Below are 20,038 nucleotides of genomic sequence, written 5' to 3'. Positions count from 1 at the left end.
TGAAGGGCTGAATGGCCCACTCATGCACCTATTGTCTATGTTTCTATGGCTCTGTGACTGGCTTGCTTTGTATGCCCTTCTGACTGTAGGACCTTTTGACTCGATGACGATGACACTATAACTCTATGCCATAAGACACTGTGCCACTCTAACTCAATGCCTCTGTAACTCTACGACTCCATGGATGCAGATCTGGGAAATAACGAGCCTCGATCAAAGATGCACCATATTCCTCACAAACACGTTTTATTCATTGTCTCAATTAATAAATATACTCAGACTGAAGGGGGCTGGGTGATAAATATAGACATGGAGATGCACTTAATAAAAACGTCTTTTTGCTTAGTGTTCAGCAGACAGTTGTACATTGTATCATAAATACTAATGCAATTGATTTAAAACTATTGCTTTCACATTGAACACTTAAATAAATGTGCACTAAAACCCTGTGTATTTTGATCTTCTATTGCCATTGAATTTTGGAGATTGAAGGACAGGCAAAGCTTTTTTCGACATGCTTTTTGACGGCTACAAGAGTCTTTAAAGGACAACAGTTGAGGATGGGAGGCCTGCACTGTGGGGGAGTCCATGGGGTGTGGATGGTGGTCGGACAAAGCTGCATTCCATGAAAACGGCTGGAGCAATGGATCAGGAGCAAGGGGGCGCCACAAGGAAGGGTTTCTGATCTTCACTGCGACAATCATCTACGACAGCTTCATGGGTTGGACAGCGCAGATGCGGAAGGAGAGAGAAGGACGCTCGGGCCTGGCCTTGTGGGCCGCTCCTCAGCTGCACCTCCTTGGCGTTTGGCTGCTGTTCTGGGTCTGGTTTATCACGTCGCGGTAGACCTTGGACCTGAGGAACCTGGGGTAGGAGTCCCTCTCCATCAGGCTGTAGACTCTCTTCTGGGCGTCGTTGAAGCTGCCGTGGTCTGGCTCCAGTAGGCTCTTCCTGGTATGCTCTCGTGTCTGGAAGTCTATGTTCACCTGCGACAAAGAACCAGCTCATCGTTACACTGTGGTCTGCACTTGAGAGAGAGATACAGCACGAAAAAAAACTGGCCCTTCAGCCCACCGAGTCCACGCCGACCAGCGGTCACCCCGTACATTAGCACGACCCTACACACTAGGGGCAATTTACAATTTTACCGAAGCCAATTGACTTACAAACCTGCACGTCTTTGGGATGTGGGAGGAAACTGGAGCACCCAGAGAAAGCCCACGCAGTCACAGGTAGAACGTGCAAGCTCCGTACAGACAGCACCCGGAGACAGGATCGATCCCGGGTCTGTGGTTCTGTAAGGCACTGTGTCGCTTGCCGCCCACTGACACTGGTGGATGAGGGATCTCATCCCGGACATGGGCTTGATCTTCGCTTAGGGCTCGCTGGCCTTCATCTGCCTCAAGGCTCTAAGCTATAGAAGCTGAGACATTAAGTTACTGTAGTACAAGATGTTGGTGAGGAGGTCATTAAGCTAGATAGAGCGCGGAGAAGATTTTTCAAGATATTGCCAGAGCTATGCAGCTATGGAAATCGGACGCCATGTTACAGTTGTACAGACGTTGATGAGGCTGCATTGGGATATTGTGTTCTGTTTTGGTCGACCTATAAGAAGGATATCATGTATCGGCGGTATGAAGCGCAGGCTCGGCGATCGTTTCGCTGAACACCTCCACTCAGTCCGTCTAAACCTACCTGATCTCCCGGTTGCACAGCACTTTAACTCCCCCTCCCATTCCCACACTGACCTTTCTGTCCTGGGCCTCCTCCGTTGTCAGAGTGAGGCCCAGCACAAATTGGAGGAGCAGCACCTCATATCTCTCTTGGGCAGCTTACAGCCCAGCGGTATAAACATTGACTTCTCTAACTTCAAGTAACCTTTGCTTTCTCTCTCTCTCCATCCCCCTCGCCCTTCTCAGTTCTCCGGCCAGTCTGACTATCCCCCTGATTAAATATTAGCTCTGTATGCTTTGTTGTCACCTTCTTCTAGCTAGCAATGACCTATTCTACATTTTCCTTGAGCCTCATCCCCTTTGTCCCGTTTTCACACCTTGCACTTCCTTATCTCTGTGTCTCCCTCTTGCCTGACACTCAATCTGAAGAAGGGTCTCGACCTGAAACGTCACCCATTCCTTCTATCCAGAGATGCTGCCTGTCCCGCTGAGTTACTCCAGAATTTTGTGTCTGTCTTCGGTTTAAACCAGCATCTGTAGTCCCTTACCGCACATAACAGCTTCAAAGTTATGCTCTTTGATTTGGTTTGGACATGTTTTGAAATTCAACACAACTCTTCAAATCAGGTGTGGTTTTGTACTTAATTGAATAAAAATAAAGTGATAGTCGCTGCAGACAAACGTGTATATATTTTTAAGAGAATCAAACTCTTGCCTCTCTTGGAGCTTGGACGTCGACAAACTCCGAGTAGATCTTCTTTGCCTTTGAAGACAGCTTTGTGGGCGATTTGGTTTTCTTGTAATCCTCACAGGCGAGCCAGAACTCAATGTTTTCCTCACTGTATTCTGAGCGAAGGAAGGCTCTGAAGGCAGCTAAACCATCTGGCAGGAGGCAAGGATGGCCAGTTATTAGCACAGCGGAAACACTATTTTTCTCTAAAGTGCTGGAGTAATTCAGTGGGCCAGGAACTTGGGGCTTTTGTTTGGCACTAATACGTTTTTTTATTTAAAAAAAAATTGTAATTAAAAAAAAAAAAAATTTATTTTATTAGAATAATAATAATAATAATAATAACTTTATTTATAAAGCACTTTAAACAACTGCAGTTGCCACAAAGTGCTGTACATGAGAACTCATGAACAAAAAGCTATTACAAACAATTAAAAACCATTAAAAACCGTAAAACGAAGGACTATAAAAAACACACTAAAAATTAAAAGACATTAAAAGCACTAAAAACAGGAGCAATGCCTCAGCCAGTGTCGAAAGCCAAAGAATAAAAATGTGTTTTTAGGGAGGATTTGAAAATGGACAGTGAGGGGGCCTGTCTGATGTGCAGCGGCAAGGTGTTCAATCATATGGCACCAAATTGCCTAATATATATTTTCATAATACATTTTATGTACAGCTTCTTTTTTGTCGTTGTTATATTAAAGAAAGATTAGAATAAGAAAAAGAAATTAGATAGTAAAAGATAGAAAGACGTGAGATATATAGTGTGTGAAGAAAAAGAAAAAAGACGAATGAGTGAAGAAAGTTGAGAAAAAGAAAATAGAAAAAAGAGAATAACACATTAAAAAAAAAAAGAAAAAAAAAGTAAGGAGATCATTGTGTATAATCTTGACCAACCCTCGTCCAGTCCTGAAACAGTTATTTTTTACAATTGTGTTGCACCATATGATTCCAAAAAGACGACAAATGGAGACCAACTCGTTATGAATTGGTCTGATTTATAATTTATAAAGTCATAGAATCATAGATTATGGAGTTTATAGAATCATGGAGTCATAATTTATTGACCCTTTTTGTTTTTATTATGTAATTTTTTAATTATGTAATCTATTGAGTACTGCGTTTACAGACCTGTTATGCTGCTGTAAATAAGAATTTCATTGTTCTGTTTTGGTAATATGACAATTAAATACTCTTGACTAACCTCCCTTCAAACCTCACGTCAAGTCAAGTCAAGTCAAGTCAAGTCAAGTTTATTTGTCACATACACATACGAGATGTGCAGTGAAATGAAAGTGGCAATGCTCGCGGACTTTTGTGCAAAAAGACAAACAACCAAACAACCAAACAAACTATAAACACAATCATACCACACATATTCTTTTACATAATAAATAATGAAGGGAAGAACGTTCAGTAGAGTTAGTCCCTGGTGAGATTGGCATTTACAGTCCGAATGGCCTCTGGGAAGAAACTCCTTCTCAACCTCTCCGTTCTCACCGCATGGCAACGGAGGCGTTTGCCTGACCGTAGCAACTGGAACAGTGCGTTGCAGGGGTGGAAGGGGTCTCCCATGATTTTATTTGCTCTGGAGTTGCACCTCCTGCACCACGTCAAAAGCCTTGGCGTGATATTTGACTCCGCATTGAAGTTTGACAAACAAGTCAATGCTGTGGTAAAAGCTAGCTTCTTCCAGCTTCGCACGATAGCTAAAATCAAACCATTCCTCCAATTCGACGACCTTGAAAAAATCATCCACGCATTTATCTCTTCCCGCCTTGATTACTGCAACTCCCTATGCCCTGGCATCAGCCAAGCATCTGTGTGCCGCCTGCAATTGGTCCAAAACGCCGCAGCGAGACATTTGACGGGCACCCGAAAAAGGGACCACATCACCCTGACCCTGGCCTCTCTCCACTGGCTCCCAGTAGAGCTACACCTTCAAGGTCCCTAGTATACAAAGACCTTAAGGGCTTGCCCCCTATCAAAATCTTCTACCACATCTACACCAGTCCTCGATCGCGACAGGCAGTATCCATTCCAGTTAAGCTCTGCGGTGCGCACTAGACTGTGGAACACCCCTCTCATCAACTGCCCCTCCATACTCCTTTAAGTCTAGACTTAAAACCTATTTATACTCACAAGCCTTTCTTGAGGTCCTCTGAGGGAGCGCTGTATGTATGTATCTATGTATGTATTGTTAGATCTATGTACCACTGTATGTAGCATGTTAGTACCTGCACTAATGTAAAGCACTTTGGTCAACGAGAGTTGTTTGTAAATGTGCTATAGAAATAAAATTGACTTGACTTGACTTTTCACACCCTTGCTACCTTTTATTTGTAAAGAAATAGAAAGGCCCGTGTACGTGCAGAAAATGTCCATCCCAGGTGATATTGCCTGTGACTGGGACCATCAGCTGGGCACCCAAACAACCATCAGGTGGCATCCATTCAGGGCTTCAGAAGACGGGGTGGCACGGTGGCGCAGTGGTAGAGTTGCTGCCTCACAGCGCCAAACACCCGGGTTCGATCCTGACTACGGGTGCTGTCTGTACGGAGTTTGTACATTCTCCTCGTGACCTGCGTGGGTTTTCTCCGGGCGCTCCGGTTTCCTCCCACACTGGTTTGTAGGTTAATTGGCTTCCGTAAAGAGCCCCTGCCTAGTGTGTAGGGAGTGGATGCGAAAGTGAGATAACATAGAACTAGTGTGAACGTGTGATCGATGGGCGGCGTGGACTCGGATTCCACGCTGTATCTCTAAAGTCTACAGTTTAAAGTCTAAAGAGGGTTCGTGCGAAACGTAATGGGGCACATGAGGAGAGGTCCTTTCTCATGCCCCTGATTACATAACCCCAGTCTGACCCTGTTTTAGAGCTGTTGTGGGATTTCAATGCAATGAAATGGGCTTAACAACTTTTTTAACAATAGTGCACCGAGTCTGCCTCTGTTTACAGAATCCAGCTGGTTTGGAGATATTTGGGACTGAACAGAAATATTTTTGAGCGAATGCCCATGTGTATTTCTGTAACAAAAAAATAACACAAAGTGCTGGAGTAACTCAGCAGGTCAGGCAGTATGTCTGGAGAACATGGATAGATGCGTTTTGGGCTGTGACCCTTCTTCAGACTCCAGCACTTTGTGTCTTTTTTGTAAACCTTGTATCTGCAGCTCCTTGTTTCTACATCTGTAAAATTTGTCCCTTAATATTCTGAGTGGTAACCAATGAGATTTTATTTTTGGAGACAGCTTTTTAGTTTAGTTTAGGGATAGAGCGTGGAAACAGGCCCTTCGGCCCACCGAGTCTGGACCAACCAGTGATATCCCTTACACACGACACACAAGGGACAATTTACAATTTTTTTTTACCAAAGCCAATTAACCTATAAACCTGTACGTCTTTGTAGTGTGGGAGGAAACCGGAGCACCCAGAGAAAACCCACGCGGTCACAGGGAGAACGTACAAACTCCGTACAGAGAGCACCCGTAGTCAGGATTGAACCCAGTTCTCTGGTGCTGTGAGGCAGCAACTCTACCGCTGTGCCACCATGCCGCCCTTTAACAAATCTCTGCAGTGTGTTAAGCTTCCACATAGTAAATGCCTCCCATTTCTCCTTTTGCCCATACCATTTGGTCCCCTTCCACATATATTCCATCCTCTGGCTTCACATTTCACGTCACTTCTCTGCTTATCCCCTTATCTCACTACTTTTCTGTCTGTTCATCTCTGCCCTTCAACCACCCCCTCTACCAATCGAACCCCCCACTCACCTGTATGCACCGATCACTTGCCAGTCTTTGTCCTACCCCCAACTCTCTTCCAGCTTTCTCCCCCTTACAACAAGCAGTCTGAAGAAGGGTCCCGACTCTAAGCATCAGTGCAAAACATGAGATTCTGCCTGTCCCGCTGAGTTACTCCAGCACTCTGTGTCTCTTTTCATAAACCAGCATCTACATAATTTTTTTTGAAGGTTTGCATTTGAAGAAAAATCTAGTTCGAAATGCATGGCACTATTATTGAAAATAGATATTTTCTTTGTGAAAGATTCTCTTTTTATGTTTTAATATTTCTTATTCACTCAGTAGGTCACTTTATTGTAAGATGCTGTGATGTAATGTAAACTAAGTGTAGATGTGGACTACGTAAGAGAGAAATGTTCTTCGCAGTTTGGAAGGATACCAGTGAGAGAAAGGCATGTTCTCTAGAGGAGCTGTCCCACTGTACGAGTTCATTCAAGAGCTCTCCCGAGTTTAAAAAAAAAAATCAAACTTGTGGTAAGTACGTCGAATGTACGTAGCGGGTACGTCGGAGCTCGGGACGTCTGTTAGTGGCTCGTAACGCTAATGGCAGGTACACGGGAAACGCGGTAAGCTCGTGAAGATTTTTCAACATTGTTGAAAAATGTCCACGAGAGCCCCGAGTACCAACGAGCGGCTATTACCGTAATTCTCCGAGTTTGAATCAGGGGAAACTCGGGAGAACTCTTGAATAACCTCGTACAGTGGGACAGGCCCTTAAGTATTACAACCATATAACATATAACCATATAACCATATAACAATTACAGCACGGAAACAGGCCATCTTGGCCCTTCTAGTCCGTGCCAAACACGTATTCTCCCCTAGTCCCATCTACCTGCGCTCAGACCATAACCCTCCATTCTTTTTCCGTCCATATAACTATCCAATTTATTTTTAAATGATAAAATCGAACCTGCCTCCACCACCTTCACTGGAAGCTCATTCCACACAGCTACCACTCTCTGAGTAAAGAAGTTCCCCCTCATGTTACCCCTAAACTTCTGTCCCTTAATTCTCAAGTCATGTCCTCTTGTTTGAATCTTCCCTACTCTCAGTGGGAAAAGCTTATCCACGTCAACTCTGTCTATCCCTCTCATCATTTTAAAGACCTCTATCAAGTCCCCCCTTAACCTTCTGCGCTCCAAAGAATAAAGACCTAACTTGTTCAACCTTTCTCTGTAACTTAGTTGCTGAAACCCAGGCAACATTCTAGTAAATCTCCTCTGTACTCTCTCTATTTTGTTGACATCCTTCCTATAATTAGGCGACCAAAATTGTACACCATACTCCAGAATTGGCCTCACCAATGCCTTGTACAATTTTAACATTACATCCCAACTTCTATACTCAATGCTATAAAGGCCAGCACACCAAAAGCTTTCTTTACCACCCTATCTACATGAGATTCCACCTTCAGGGAACTGTGCACAGTTATTCCTAGATCCCTCTGTTCAACTGCATTCCTCAATTCACTACCATTTACCATGTACGTCCTATTTTGATTTGTCCTGCCAAGATGTAGCACCTCACACTTATCAGCATTAAACTCCATCTGCCATCTTTCAGCCCATTCTTCCAACTGGCCTAAATCTCTCTTTAGACTTTGAAAATCTACTTCATTACCCACAACACCACCTATCTTAGTATCATCTGCATACTTACTAATCCAATTTACCACACCATCATCCAGATCATTGATGTACATGACAAACAACAGTGGACCCAACACAGATCCCTGTGGCACCCCACTAGTCACTGGCTTCCAACCTGACAAACAGCCATCCACCATTACTCTCTGGCATCTCCCATTCAGCCACTGTTGAATCCATCTTGCTACTCGACCATTAATACCCAACAATTGAACCTTCTTAACCAACTGAAGTCTATATATACAACATCCACTGCTTTACCCTCATCAATTTCCCGAGTAACCTCTTCAAAAAATTCAAGAAGATTAGTCAAACATGACCTTCCAGGCACAAATCCATGTTGACTGTTCCTAATCAGACCCTGTTTATCCAGATGCTTATATAAATTATCTCTAAGTATCCTTTCCATTAATTTGCCCACCACTGACGTCAAACTATCAGGTCTATAATTGCTAGGTTTACTCATAGAACCCTTTTTAAACAATGGAACAACATGCGCAGTACGCCAATCCTCCGGCACTATTCCCGTTTCTAATGACATTTGAAATATTTCTGTCATAGCCCCTGCTATTTCTACACTAACTTCCCTCAATGTCCTAGGGAATATCCTGTCCGGACCTGGAGACTTATCCACTTTTATATTTCTCAAAAGTGTCAGTACTTCCTCTTCTTTGAATCTCATAGTATCCATAGCTACTCTACTTGTTTCCCCCACCTCACACAACTCAACATCCTTCTCCTTGGTGAACACCGAAGAAAAGAAATTGTTCAATATCTCCCCCCATCTCTTTTTGGCTCTGCAGATAGCTGTCCACTCTGACTCTCTAATGGACAACCAGTGGTGTGTTTGGACGGCATGTGAGGGCACCTCCAATAAGTTAAAAGTTAAATGCCATTAACTGTGGTCGTTACATTTGGATTATTGCGCGCAGTTCTGGGCATCCCATTACAGGAGGTCGTGAAGGCTTGGGAAAGAGTGTAGAGGAGGCTTACCAGAGTGATTCCTGGATTAGCGGGATTCATCTACAGGGAGAGGTTGGATGGGCAGGGATTGTTTTCTCTGGTCCTGACCATTGGGAAGAAGGTACAGGAGCCTGAAAACTGTAACGTCCAGGTCAGGAACACTTTCTTCCTTACAGCCTTTCAGCTATTAAACACTATAACCTCAAATAAGTTCTGAACTACAAAGTCTATTATAGTTATTATTGCACCGTTAGTGTTTGTTTTTTAGTGTATATGTGTGTGTATCTATAGTGTGTGTGAATATATATATATTTATTTGTGTATGTGTGTATATATACACACACTGAACCTTTTCTTCCTCTCGTTTATCATATTGTTTACAGAGTACTATGCTTACATATTTTGTGGTGCTGCTGCAAGTAAGAATTTCATTGTTCTATCTGGGACATATGACAATAAAACACTCTTGACCCTTGGAATGATGGACGTTGTGGGAAGACTTGAATGAATGAATGAATGAATACGTTTATTGTCATTGCACAATACTGTGCAACGAAATTCTATTACATCTCCTCCGGTTAAAAAAAATACAAACACGACAAGTGGAAGAAGTATATGAAATTACGAGAGGCATAGATCGGATAGACAGAATCTTTATCCCACAGTGGAAATATCAAAGACTAGAGGGCATTACTGTAAGCTGAGAGGGGCAAAGTGTAAAAGAGATTTGCACAGTGTTTTCACACAGAGGGTGGTGAGTGCCTGGAACGTACTGGAACGTGGTTGATGCAGATATGTTAGTGGCATTTCAAATTATTTTGTATAGACACATGGATATGTCGGATGGAGGATTTTGGGTTATGTGCAGGCACATAAGTGATGGTCTTGGCATCATTTATGCCACAGACATTTATTAATCATGTTTACCGACACCGTTTTGCGAACAAACAAAAAGCATTGATTGCAACTGTCGAAGAGGAATCTTCCCCCCACTCCTAACGCATGTTGCCAGTTTTAGAAAGAGCTGGACAGTTTCAAGTGGCTGTGGAGAGTAAGATAAGCCAATCTGAAATGAATTGAATTGACCAATGCAGTACGGAAACAGGCCCTTCGTCCCACCAAGTCCACTGACCATCCATCACCCGTTCACACTAGTTCCATAGAAAATAGGAGCAGGAGCTGGCCATTCGGCTCTTCGTGCCAGCATCGCCATTCAATATGATCATAGCTGATCATCAGTACCCCGTTCCTGCTTTTTCCCTTTTTCCATGTTATCCCACTTTCTCATCGATTCCCTACACACTAGGGGCAATTTACAGAGGGCCAGAGGGATACCTACAAATCCACACGTCAGGATCGAACCCTTGTCTCTTTTGTTTATTGTGTTATCTATGAGTGCAGGGGCTACAGACATACTATGCTGCTGCAAGTATTTTACCATTCTGTTTTCGGTACATATGACAATCAAACACTCTTGACTCTTGAATGCTGAATACCTCTTTTTTTTTATGGGGGTTGATGGTGATTCTCTCTGCTATTAAAACTTCTCCTTTCTCATTTTGTGCTTCACTCAGTCGTCAATGGTTCAATGGTGCATCTAGTGTCACGTGCAAACGCACAGTAAAATTCCTTTATTACCGACAGTTGCCATGCCTAAGCATATCTTCCATTAGCAAAGTGTACACAAATAGTCCACTGATCCCGCATGCAAGAATCGCCATGTTTTGGCGCCATTTTCAAAGTCCATTCCGCGCTCTAGTTCTTATGAGCGTTGCCCCTTGACCGATATCTGTTTTATTGATAGTCAACATAGCAGTATTACAACCAAGCGTTGCGGGATTTGTGTTGGCATGTCAGCACCTCATCACTGTGTCAAAAGGCTGTGGGAATAAGTCCCAGGCTCTACGAGCAGGAAGGCACGACAAACATTCCAGCTCCTATGCCAATGGAGTGCCGCATTCAGATGTTGCAGCCGAAATGCACAGAAACATGCGACAGGCACTGAATCACCTTGTGCTTCGCATGCGGAAGTGTGGCTTCGTCTTTCTAAGAATTCACGGCTGCGCCCCTCTCTTGACCAATGAGTCAAGAAACAAGAATCCAACGTCAAGAGTCAAGGAAAAGAGAGTCAAGAGACAAGGATCTAGGGGTCAAGGGTCAGGAGACAAGTGTCAAGGGTCAATGATCAAAAGAGTCAAGCGACAAGGTTCAAGTTAAGAGACAAGTGTCAAGAGACAAGGGTTAAGAGACAAGGGTCAGGTCAAAAGACAGGGGTCAAGAGACAGGGGTCAAGGGTCAGGTCAAGAGACAGTGGTCAAGAGTCAAGCGACAGGGATCAAGAGACGGTCAAGAGACACGGGTCAGGTCAAGAGACAGGAGTCAAGAGACAAGGGTCAAGTTGAGACAAGGGTCAAGTGACAAGGGTCAAGTGGCAAGGGTCAAGAGACACGGGTCAAGTGACAAAGGTCAAGAGACAAGGGTCAAGTGACAAGGATCAAGAGACAAGGGTCAAGTGACAAGGGTCAAGTGGCAAGGGTCAAGAGACACGGGTCAAGTGACAAAGGTCAAGAGACAAGGGTCAAGTGACAAGGATCAAGAGACAAGGGTCAAGTGACAAAGGTCAAGACACAGGGGTCAAGTGACAAGGATCAAGAGACAAGGGTCAAGTGACAAAGGTCAAGACACAGGGGTCAAGTGACAAGGGTCAAGTGACAAGGATCAAGTGACAAGGGTCAAGTGACAAGGGTCAAAAGACAAGGGCCAAGTGACAAGGGACAAGGGTCAAGAGACAAGGGTCAAGTCGAGACAAGGGTCAAGTGACAGGGGTCAAGAGACAGGGGTCAAGTCGAGACAAGGATCAAGTGACAAGGATCAAGAGACAAGGGTCAAGTGACAAGCAAAGATCCTATAGCGGAGCTATAAGATCTTTGGTGACAAGGGTCAAGAGACAAGGGTCAAGTGACAAGGGCCAAGAGACAAGGGTCAAGAGACAGGGTCAAGAGACAAGGGGTCAAGAGACGAGTCAAAAGTGGTTCATATCATATGTATCGAAAACAGAACAATGGAATTCTTATTTGCAGCTAATTCGTACGTGAAGGCTAACTTTCCACCAATCATTCTCAATATCCAAAAGGAATGACAGTACAATAAGATCGGTTTTGGGTGGTTACATCACTAATCACTCGAGTCATTGTCGCCATGTTGTTAACACACAAATATCTAGATGCACTTACACTTATGATCTAGAAGCACACGGAACGATTCAGTCCATTGCATGGCTTCCTCTGTGGACAACCTTTGAAGGACCCAACAAGGAAGAACAATTACCATTCACATAAGTCACTCCAGTCCAATATAAATCCCATGCTTGATTGAGGAACCCTTTGGCCCACCAAGTCTGTGCCGACCAGCGATCACCCGTTCACACAAGTTCTATCCTACACACTAGGGACAATTTACAGAAGCCAGTTAACCTACAAACCTGCACGTCTTTTGGGATGTGGGAGGAAACTGGAGCACCCTGAGGAAACGTGCCAACTCCGTACAGACAGCACCCAAGGTCAGGATCGAACCCGAGTCTGTGAACCTCTGTGCTGCCCTGTGGTTTCTTTGTTATAGATCTCAATATGACTTGCCATCTCCTACCTGTGCCCAAATGTAATGTTCCATCAATCCCATCGTCCACACTGAGCTTATCGGTCCCACCTGTCTCCATTTTGCCCAAATCACTTGAAACCTTTCCTATCCATGTACCTGCCTGAATGTCTTTGAAATGTTTCCAAAACTAGAGGGCATAGACTTAAGGAACGTGTTATGGACCTTGGAACAACTTGGTCGGCATGGACAAGGTGGGCTGAAGGGCCTGATCCCGTGCTGTACTCAGAGGGCAGTCTGTATCTCGAATGAGCTGCCTGTGGAAACTATAGAGGCAGATACAAGTACGAGTTTCTAAATACATTTCTACAGATGATATACGGATAGGGAGGCTTTAGAGGGACATGGGCCACATGCAGGCAAATGAGACTGGTGCAAAATGGTGACTTGGTCGGCATGGCCGAGTTGGGCTGAAGGGCCTGTTTGCATGCTGCACAGGTCTATCACGCTCTGTGTGAGCAGTTTTTCTTGTTTGGCTGTAGCAGGTATTCCAATGTACAGGCCGGCACGGTGGCGCAGCAGTAGAGTTGCTGCCTCACAGCGCCAGAGACCCGGGTTTAATCCTGACCTCGGGGGCTCTCCGTGAAGAGTTTGTACATTCTCTGTGTGACCGCGTGGGTTTTCTCTGGGCGCTCCGGTTTTCTCCCACATTCCAACGACTTGCTTTTTTGTTTGTTGGTTTGCTTCGGTAAATTGTAAAATTGTCCCCAGTTCGTGTAGTTAAGTGTACGGGGTGATCGCTGGTCGGCGCGGACACGGTGGGACAAATGGCCTGTTCCTGCTCTGTATCTCTAATATCTAAAGACTTGCAGGTTTGTAAGTTAATTGGCTTCTGTAAATTGTCCCCAGTATGTAGGATAGTGTTAGAGTATGGGAATCGTTGGCCAGCATGGAATTGGTGGGCCGAAGGGCCTGTTTCTGTGCTGTATCTCTAAAGCCTAAAGTCGGAAGACTTGCAGGTTTGTAGGTTTATCTCTAAAGTATAGAGTCTAAAATACACTCCCACTGAAACAAAGAGGCATCATTATCCCACCATCTCGCAGACAGTGCTGTTTAGTGCGTGTGTGGTCCTGACAGATGGAGACAGGCTGCCTTTGCTGGAAGGGTTAAGGGTGACAAATTGTTGTCTGTACATCTGCTGAAAGGAACAAAAATGAGATCTGATTTACTCCTCTTGGCATCAACTTGCCTTTCAGCGCAAATAGAACGACAGACGAAGCAGAAGGGAGAGAAAGCAATGTGGAAAATCTGATTTTATCATACTGTATTTCCAAAATGTGGCTGTCTTTTGATTAATTCTCTTTGGCAGCTGCCTCCAGCCCCAACCCCTCCCAATTAAAACGTCCTTTTAAAAATGATGATCTCCTCGGCATTTCAAGTTGAAGTGTGCCATGGGTCCACTCACCCCTCAGTCCCTCCACTGTTCCACCAGATCAATGTTATCCTTGACCTTGGCTCTATTCAGCTGGACCACGACCACATTACATTGATGTAGGAGCCAGCAAAATCCGCAGCCCCCTCTCATTTATTACAGTGAAGCCTGTTCATAAGATCATGAGTGATAGCAGCAGAATTAGGCCATTTGGCTCATCAAGTCTACTCCACCATTCAATCATGGCTGACCTATCTCTCCCTCCTAACCCCATTCTCCATTATTCTTCCCGTAGCCTCTGACACCAGTACTAATCAAGAATCTATCTATCTCTAAGCACAGACGAGTAAATCAGATCCCATTTTTGTTCCTTTCAGCAGATGCGCAGACAACAATTTGCAGATATATATATATAAAATATATCCACTGACTTTGCCTCCCACGCCTTCTGTGGCAAAGAATTCCACAGATTCCTCAGTTAAATGATAGAGTCAAAGTGTCGTACAGCAAAGTGTCGTACAACAGTCCATTCGGCCCACCTTGTCCATGCCGTCCATGTTGCCATTCTGTAGATGCAGATAATAGTTCATACACCAAAGGACCCAAAGTGCTGGAGTAACCCAGTGGGTCAGGCATCATCTCTGGAGAACATGGATAGGTGGTGTTTCGGGTCGAGACACTTCTTCAGAATACTTTGAAGTTTCTTCAGACTTAGATTCTTCCTTCAGCCGATTTGGGTCAAGGCCCTTCTTCTTCAGACTTAGAGTAAGCCTGAAGAAGAAGAGTCTCAACCCGAAACGTCACCTACCCATGTTCTCCAGAGATGCGGCCTGACCCGCTGAGTGACTCCAGCACTCTGTGTCCTTACTAAGTCGTCAATTTGGGATGTCCGAATTTAGCCCACATCCCTCGAAACTATTCTGATCCACATATCTGTCCAGGTGTCTGTTAAAAGTCGCAATGGTATGTAGCTAGATGGGTTTAATAAGTCCTGCTACGTAAAGCTAATGACAAATGATCAGAGGGGTGTCCATATCTGGAACGAGCTGCCAGAGGAAGCTGCAGAAGTGGGTACAAATGTGAGTTTTCAATGACGTTTGGACAGATACATGGATAGAAGGTTATGGGCAGTGCAGAGGGCCATGTTGGTCAGCATGGGCCAGGTGGGCCGAAGGGCCTGTTTCCTTGCTGCACTGCTCTATGATTCTATCAGCATTTAACTGAGTATCCAGCATTACTGTTATAAATTACGAGTGGCTAATGAATTACTACAAATTACTGATATTGAGTCACTTCTAAAGAGGTGCTGTCTGCCACGTTACCTCCCATTCTGTTTACCATGTTACAGTGTGTACCATAATAAATGGTACACACTGGGTTACAGACGTCCTTCCCTGACCGAAACATGATCAGTGGTGCTGGAGTCTTTCTCCAGTTTGACGGGGATTTGGTTCTGCATGCTGCGGTGAGGTAGTAGTGATTCTTTTATTTCCTCGCACCCCCCCCCCCCCCCCTCCCTCACCCCCACCCCCACAACGGCAGAGACCCGACTTCGATCCTGACATCGGCTGCTGTCTGTGTGGAGTTTGCACGTTCTCCCTGTGTCCGTGTGGGTTTCCTACGATTTCCTGAAAGACGTGCGGGTTTGTAGGTTAATTGGCCCATCTGTAAAGTGTGCAGGGAGTGGATGAGAAAGTGGGATAACATGGAATTCGTGTGAACGGGTGATCGATGGTCGGCGTAGACTCGGTGGGCTGAAGGATGTGTTTCCTTGCCCTATCTTTCAATTCCATTTAATTCAATTCAATCCAATCCACACCACGATAGCAGGTTTGTTCTGTTTTAGTTTAGAGATACAGCATGGAATCTTTGGCCCTTCGGCCCACCGAGTTCACGTCAACCATCGATCACCCGTTCACAATAGTTCCATGTAATGCCACACCTGGGGCAGTTTACAGAGGGCCGATTCACGTACAACCCCCACGTGTTGGATGTGGGGGGAGACCGGAGCACCCGGAGGAAACCCACTCGGTCACAGAGAGAACGTGCAAATTCCAGGCACAGGCATCACCCAAGGGCAGTATTGAACCCGGATCTCCGGCACTGGGAGGCAGCAGCTCTACCCGCTGCGCCACCGTGCCGCCCAGTTACTTATGAGTGAACGGTTACTTACTTCAAGCACCTGATGGGCTTCTCGTGCTTATTTAGGAGGAAAGCACTGAAGTCGCTGTAGGAGTCAGATTTCTGTGACAAACATCCGAGCCGGGTCTTCATTGCTCTGCCTCTGTGAAAAGACACAACGTAACCAGACTGTGAAAGCATTCCTTGCTCCCTGGTGCTGCACAGTGTGATATATTTAGCGAGGGAAATATGCAGCGCTAGGATTTCTTCCAAACAACAGTATTGATCTTAAAATAACGCACAGTCACAGATAGCCTGCCCTGGGCTGAGACCATGTTACAATGTCATCAGCAATCCCACCATTTTACATTCCCAAACCTTATTCCTTTCCCCATTCACTGCTACTGGACTAAAAGCAGGGCAAGGCATAAAACAGAGTCTGAAGAGGGTCTCGACCCAAAACGTCACCTTTTCCATTTTCTCCAGAGATGCTGCCTGTCCCACTGAGTTACTCCAGCATTTTGTGTCTATTTTCAGTGTAAACCAGCATCTGTAGTTCCTTCCTACACACTAGTTTAGTTTGGTTTAGTTTAGTTTAGTTTGGTTTAATTTAGTCTAGGTTGTTGATGGTGTATCTTATTCTTTCACCCTGGTCACTCTCTTTTCTCCCCTCTCCCATCAGGCAAGAGGTGCAGAATTTTGAAAACACACACCTCCAGATTCAGAAACAGTTTCTTCCCAGTCTGAAGAAGGGTTTCGGCCCGAAACGTCGCCTATTTCCTTCGCTCCATAGATGCTGCTGCACCCGCTGAGTTTCCCCAGCAATTTTGTGTACCTTCGATATTCCAGCATCTGCAGTTCCTTTTTGAACTCTTCCCAGCTGTTGTTGGGAGATGCTGCCTGTCCCACTGAGTTACTCCAGCGTTTTGTGTATATCTTCCCAGCTGTTATTAGGCAACTGAACCATTCTATCAACAACTAGAGAGGGGTCCTGACCTTCCATCTACCTCATTGGAGACCCTTGGACTCCTTAATTTGACTATTTTGGACTTTATCTTGCACTAAACGTTATTCCCTTTATCCTGTATCTGTGCTCTGTGGGCGGCTTGATTGTAATAATGTATAGTTTTTCCGCTGACTGGATAGCACGCAACAAAAAATCTGTACCTCGGTACACATGACAATAATAAACTATGTTTTATATCCCACCAGCACCTAGGATAGAGGGGATCTGAAGAAAGAAAGTATTTAGGATTCGTATCCCTGTCTAGATTTCTTTAGAGTTGATTTGAAATGGCCCCAATATTAGTTTAGTTTAGTTTAGTTTAGGAATACAGCACAGAAACAAGCCCCCTCAGCCCACCGAGTCCGCTCCGACCAGTGATCGCCCCGTACACTACCACTATCCTACACACTGGGGACAAATTACAATTTTTACCTATCCAATTAATCCAGTTAACCAACAAACCTGTACATCTTTGGAGTGTGGGAAGAAACCAGAGCACCTGGAGAAAACCCACGCAGTCACAGGGAGAACGCACAAAACTCTGTACAGACAGCACCCGCAATCAGGACCGAACCCGGGTCCGTCGCGCTGTAAGGCAGCAACTCGACCTCTACGCCACTGTGCCGCCCAAATGTTAATGTCCTGTGTACCTTTCTCAGCCCTTCCTTACGTTGGGCATTCACGGAGAAATGAATGGAAATGACTGAAATGGTGGAAAAAGAACCCTTTTCAGAGTTACCGAGCGAGGGCAGCTGAACAATGAAACTGGGCGATCGTGCCACAGATTGAATTGAATTTGCATTCCCTTTCCTAGTCCACTTGTTATCTGCTGGCCCATGTCCTCTTTAATTATCGTGTTTCCTGTTGTGTGCATCCTGTCACCCTGGTGTAACGTATCATTTCCTCCTCACAGTTGAGAAACACTGCCTTTATGCTCCTTGCTGCCTCTCAGTAAGGGGTGGGATACAGAGACACCACACCACACATCATTACCTCTTTCATCTGCTCCCACGCTCCCCAATCAACAGGCTCCCTCCCGACTGCAAATACTGTTGTTTGACACAATCCACAAAATCGCCGAGAGTTGTGGATGTAGACCAGGCCATCACGCAAACCAGCCTCCCTTCCATTGACTCCATCTACACTTCACTCTGCCTCGGCAAGGCCAGCAGCATAATCAAGGACCAGTCTCACCCCGGTCATTCCCTCTTCTCCCCTCTCCCATCAGGCAAGAGGTACAGAAGTGTGAAAACGCACACCTCCAGATTCAGGGACAGTTTCTTCCCAGATATTATCAGACAACTGAACCGTCCTCTCATCAGCTAGAGAGTTGTCCTGTCCTCCCATCTACCTCATTGGAGACCTCGGACCTATCATTAATCTGTCTTTATTAGATTTCAATGTTGTATCTTAGCATTAAAGTTGTCCCCTTTATCATTTATCTGTGCATTGTGGACGGCTTGATTGTATTCATGTGAAGCCTTTTCTTTGACCAGATAGCATGCACGCAAAGGCCTTTCACTGCACCTCGGTACATGTGAGTGTAAACCTCAGTAACTCCAGTAAAAGGTTCTGACTGTCTGAGAAATAATATTACATTATAACATGTGTGTAGAACGGAACTGCAGATGCTGGTATATACTGGAGATAGACACAAAGTGCTGGAGTAACTCAGAGGGTCAGGCAGCATCTCTGGACAGAAAGAATGGGTGACGTTTTGGGTCTTCAGATTGAAAGTACAGGGGAGGGAACTGGAGGTAAGAAAAGGCCAGAACAAAGCAGAGCCGGCAACGTTTGACCAAAATGGCCATAATGGCCCATGTTATATTTTAACATGTTGTGCACTAAAAATAGTGACAAACTGAAAAAGTTTAGAAACATTAAATTAAACTTTAATAAATAAATAAAATATATAACTGTAAAGTTTGCCCATTGATAGCTCTGAAAAAAGCTTTGTTAGTTAGTTTTTGTAGGAGACAGGAAGATTGCTGGGGTTGTGGACTGTGAGGAAGACTGTCAAAGTATACAGCGGGGTATAGGTCAGCTACAGAAATGGCTGGGGAAATGGCAGATAGTTTTAATCCGGGCAAGTGTGAGCATTTGTATTTAAGGAGGTTAGAAACATAGAAAAATAGGTGCAAGAGTAGGACATTCGGCCCTTCGAGCCAGCACTGCCTTTCAATATGATCATGGCTGATCATCTAAAATCAGTTCCCCGTTGACGCAGAGACAACGACCTGGCTGCTCAACACCCGGCTTGAGATCTAACTATTCGTTTGGTTTATGTTTCATTTGCAAGATGAAGTAGAAGGGTACCCCGTTCCTGCTTTTTCCTCCACATCCCTTGATTCCTTTAGCTCTAAGAGCTATCTCTAACTCTCTCTTGAAAACATCCAGTGAATTGGCCTCCACTGCCTTCTGTGGCAGAGAATTCCACAGATTCACAACTCTCTGGGTGAAAACGTTTTTCCTCATCTCAGACCTGAATGGACTACCCCTTATTCTTAAACTGTGACCCCTGGTTCTGGACTCCCCCAACATCGAGATCTTTTTTCCTGCATCTAGCCTGTCCGAATCTTTAAGAATTGTATATGTTTCTATGAGATCCTTTTCTTATAGGTTGAATGCAAGGGGAAAATATACAATTAATGGCAAGACCATTAACAGCATTGATGTACAGAGGTATTTTGGAGTGTGAGTCCTTAGCTCCCCGAAAGACAAGTAGATAGAGTGGCAAAGAAGTCATATGATATGCTTGGTGTTGTAGGTTGGGGCATTGAGTCTTAGAGACAGCAAGTCATGCTGCAGGGTTTTGTTATGGGGCTTTGTTGGAAAGGGTGCAGAGGTTTACCAGAATGACACCTGGATTAGAGGATTTTAGCAACAAAGAGAGGTTGGATAGACTAGGACTTTTTTCTCCGGTATGCCAGTGATTGAGGGGAGGCCTGCGAGAGACATATACAATTATGCGATGCATAAATAGATGAGACAATTGGAACATTTTTCCAGGATGGAAAAAGAAAATACTAGTGGGCATAGCTTCAAGGTAAGAAGGGTAAAGTTGAAG

General features: G+C 44.7%; 1 protein-coding gene across 1 annotated transcript in view; it reads right to left on the bottom strand.

Annotated features, from left to right (window-relative positions):
* Positions 1-229: 229 nt before the first annotated feature.
* The window catches only part of LOC116977512 (regulator of G-protein signaling 8-like), a 38,235-nt gene continuing 18,426 nt past the window's right edge, over positions 230-20,038 (bottom strand). The window contains exons 3-6 of the mRNA XM_033028009.1: positions 16,018-16,128; positions 12,052-12,113; positions 2,389-2,555; positions 230-986 (exon numbers count right to left, since the gene is read on the bottom strand). Coding sequence (XP_032883900.1) covers positions 786-986; positions 2,389-2,555; positions 12,052-12,113; positions 16,018-16,128 — 541 coding nt within the window. The 3' untranslated portion in view covers positions 230-785. The remainder of the gene's footprint in view (positions 987-2,388; positions 2,556-12,051; positions 12,114-16,017; positions 16,129-20,038) is intronic.

The sequence above is a fragment of the Amblyraja radiata genome, chromosome 10, assembly GCF_010909765.2.
Source record: "Amblyraja radiata isolate CabotCenter1 chromosome 10, sAmbRad1.1.pri, whole genome shotgun sequence".
NCBI lineage: Eukaryota > Metazoa > Chordata > Chondrichthyes > Rajiformes > Rajidae > Amblyraja > Amblyraja radiata.
This window is presented reverse-complemented; position numbering and strand designations above follow the sequence as displayed.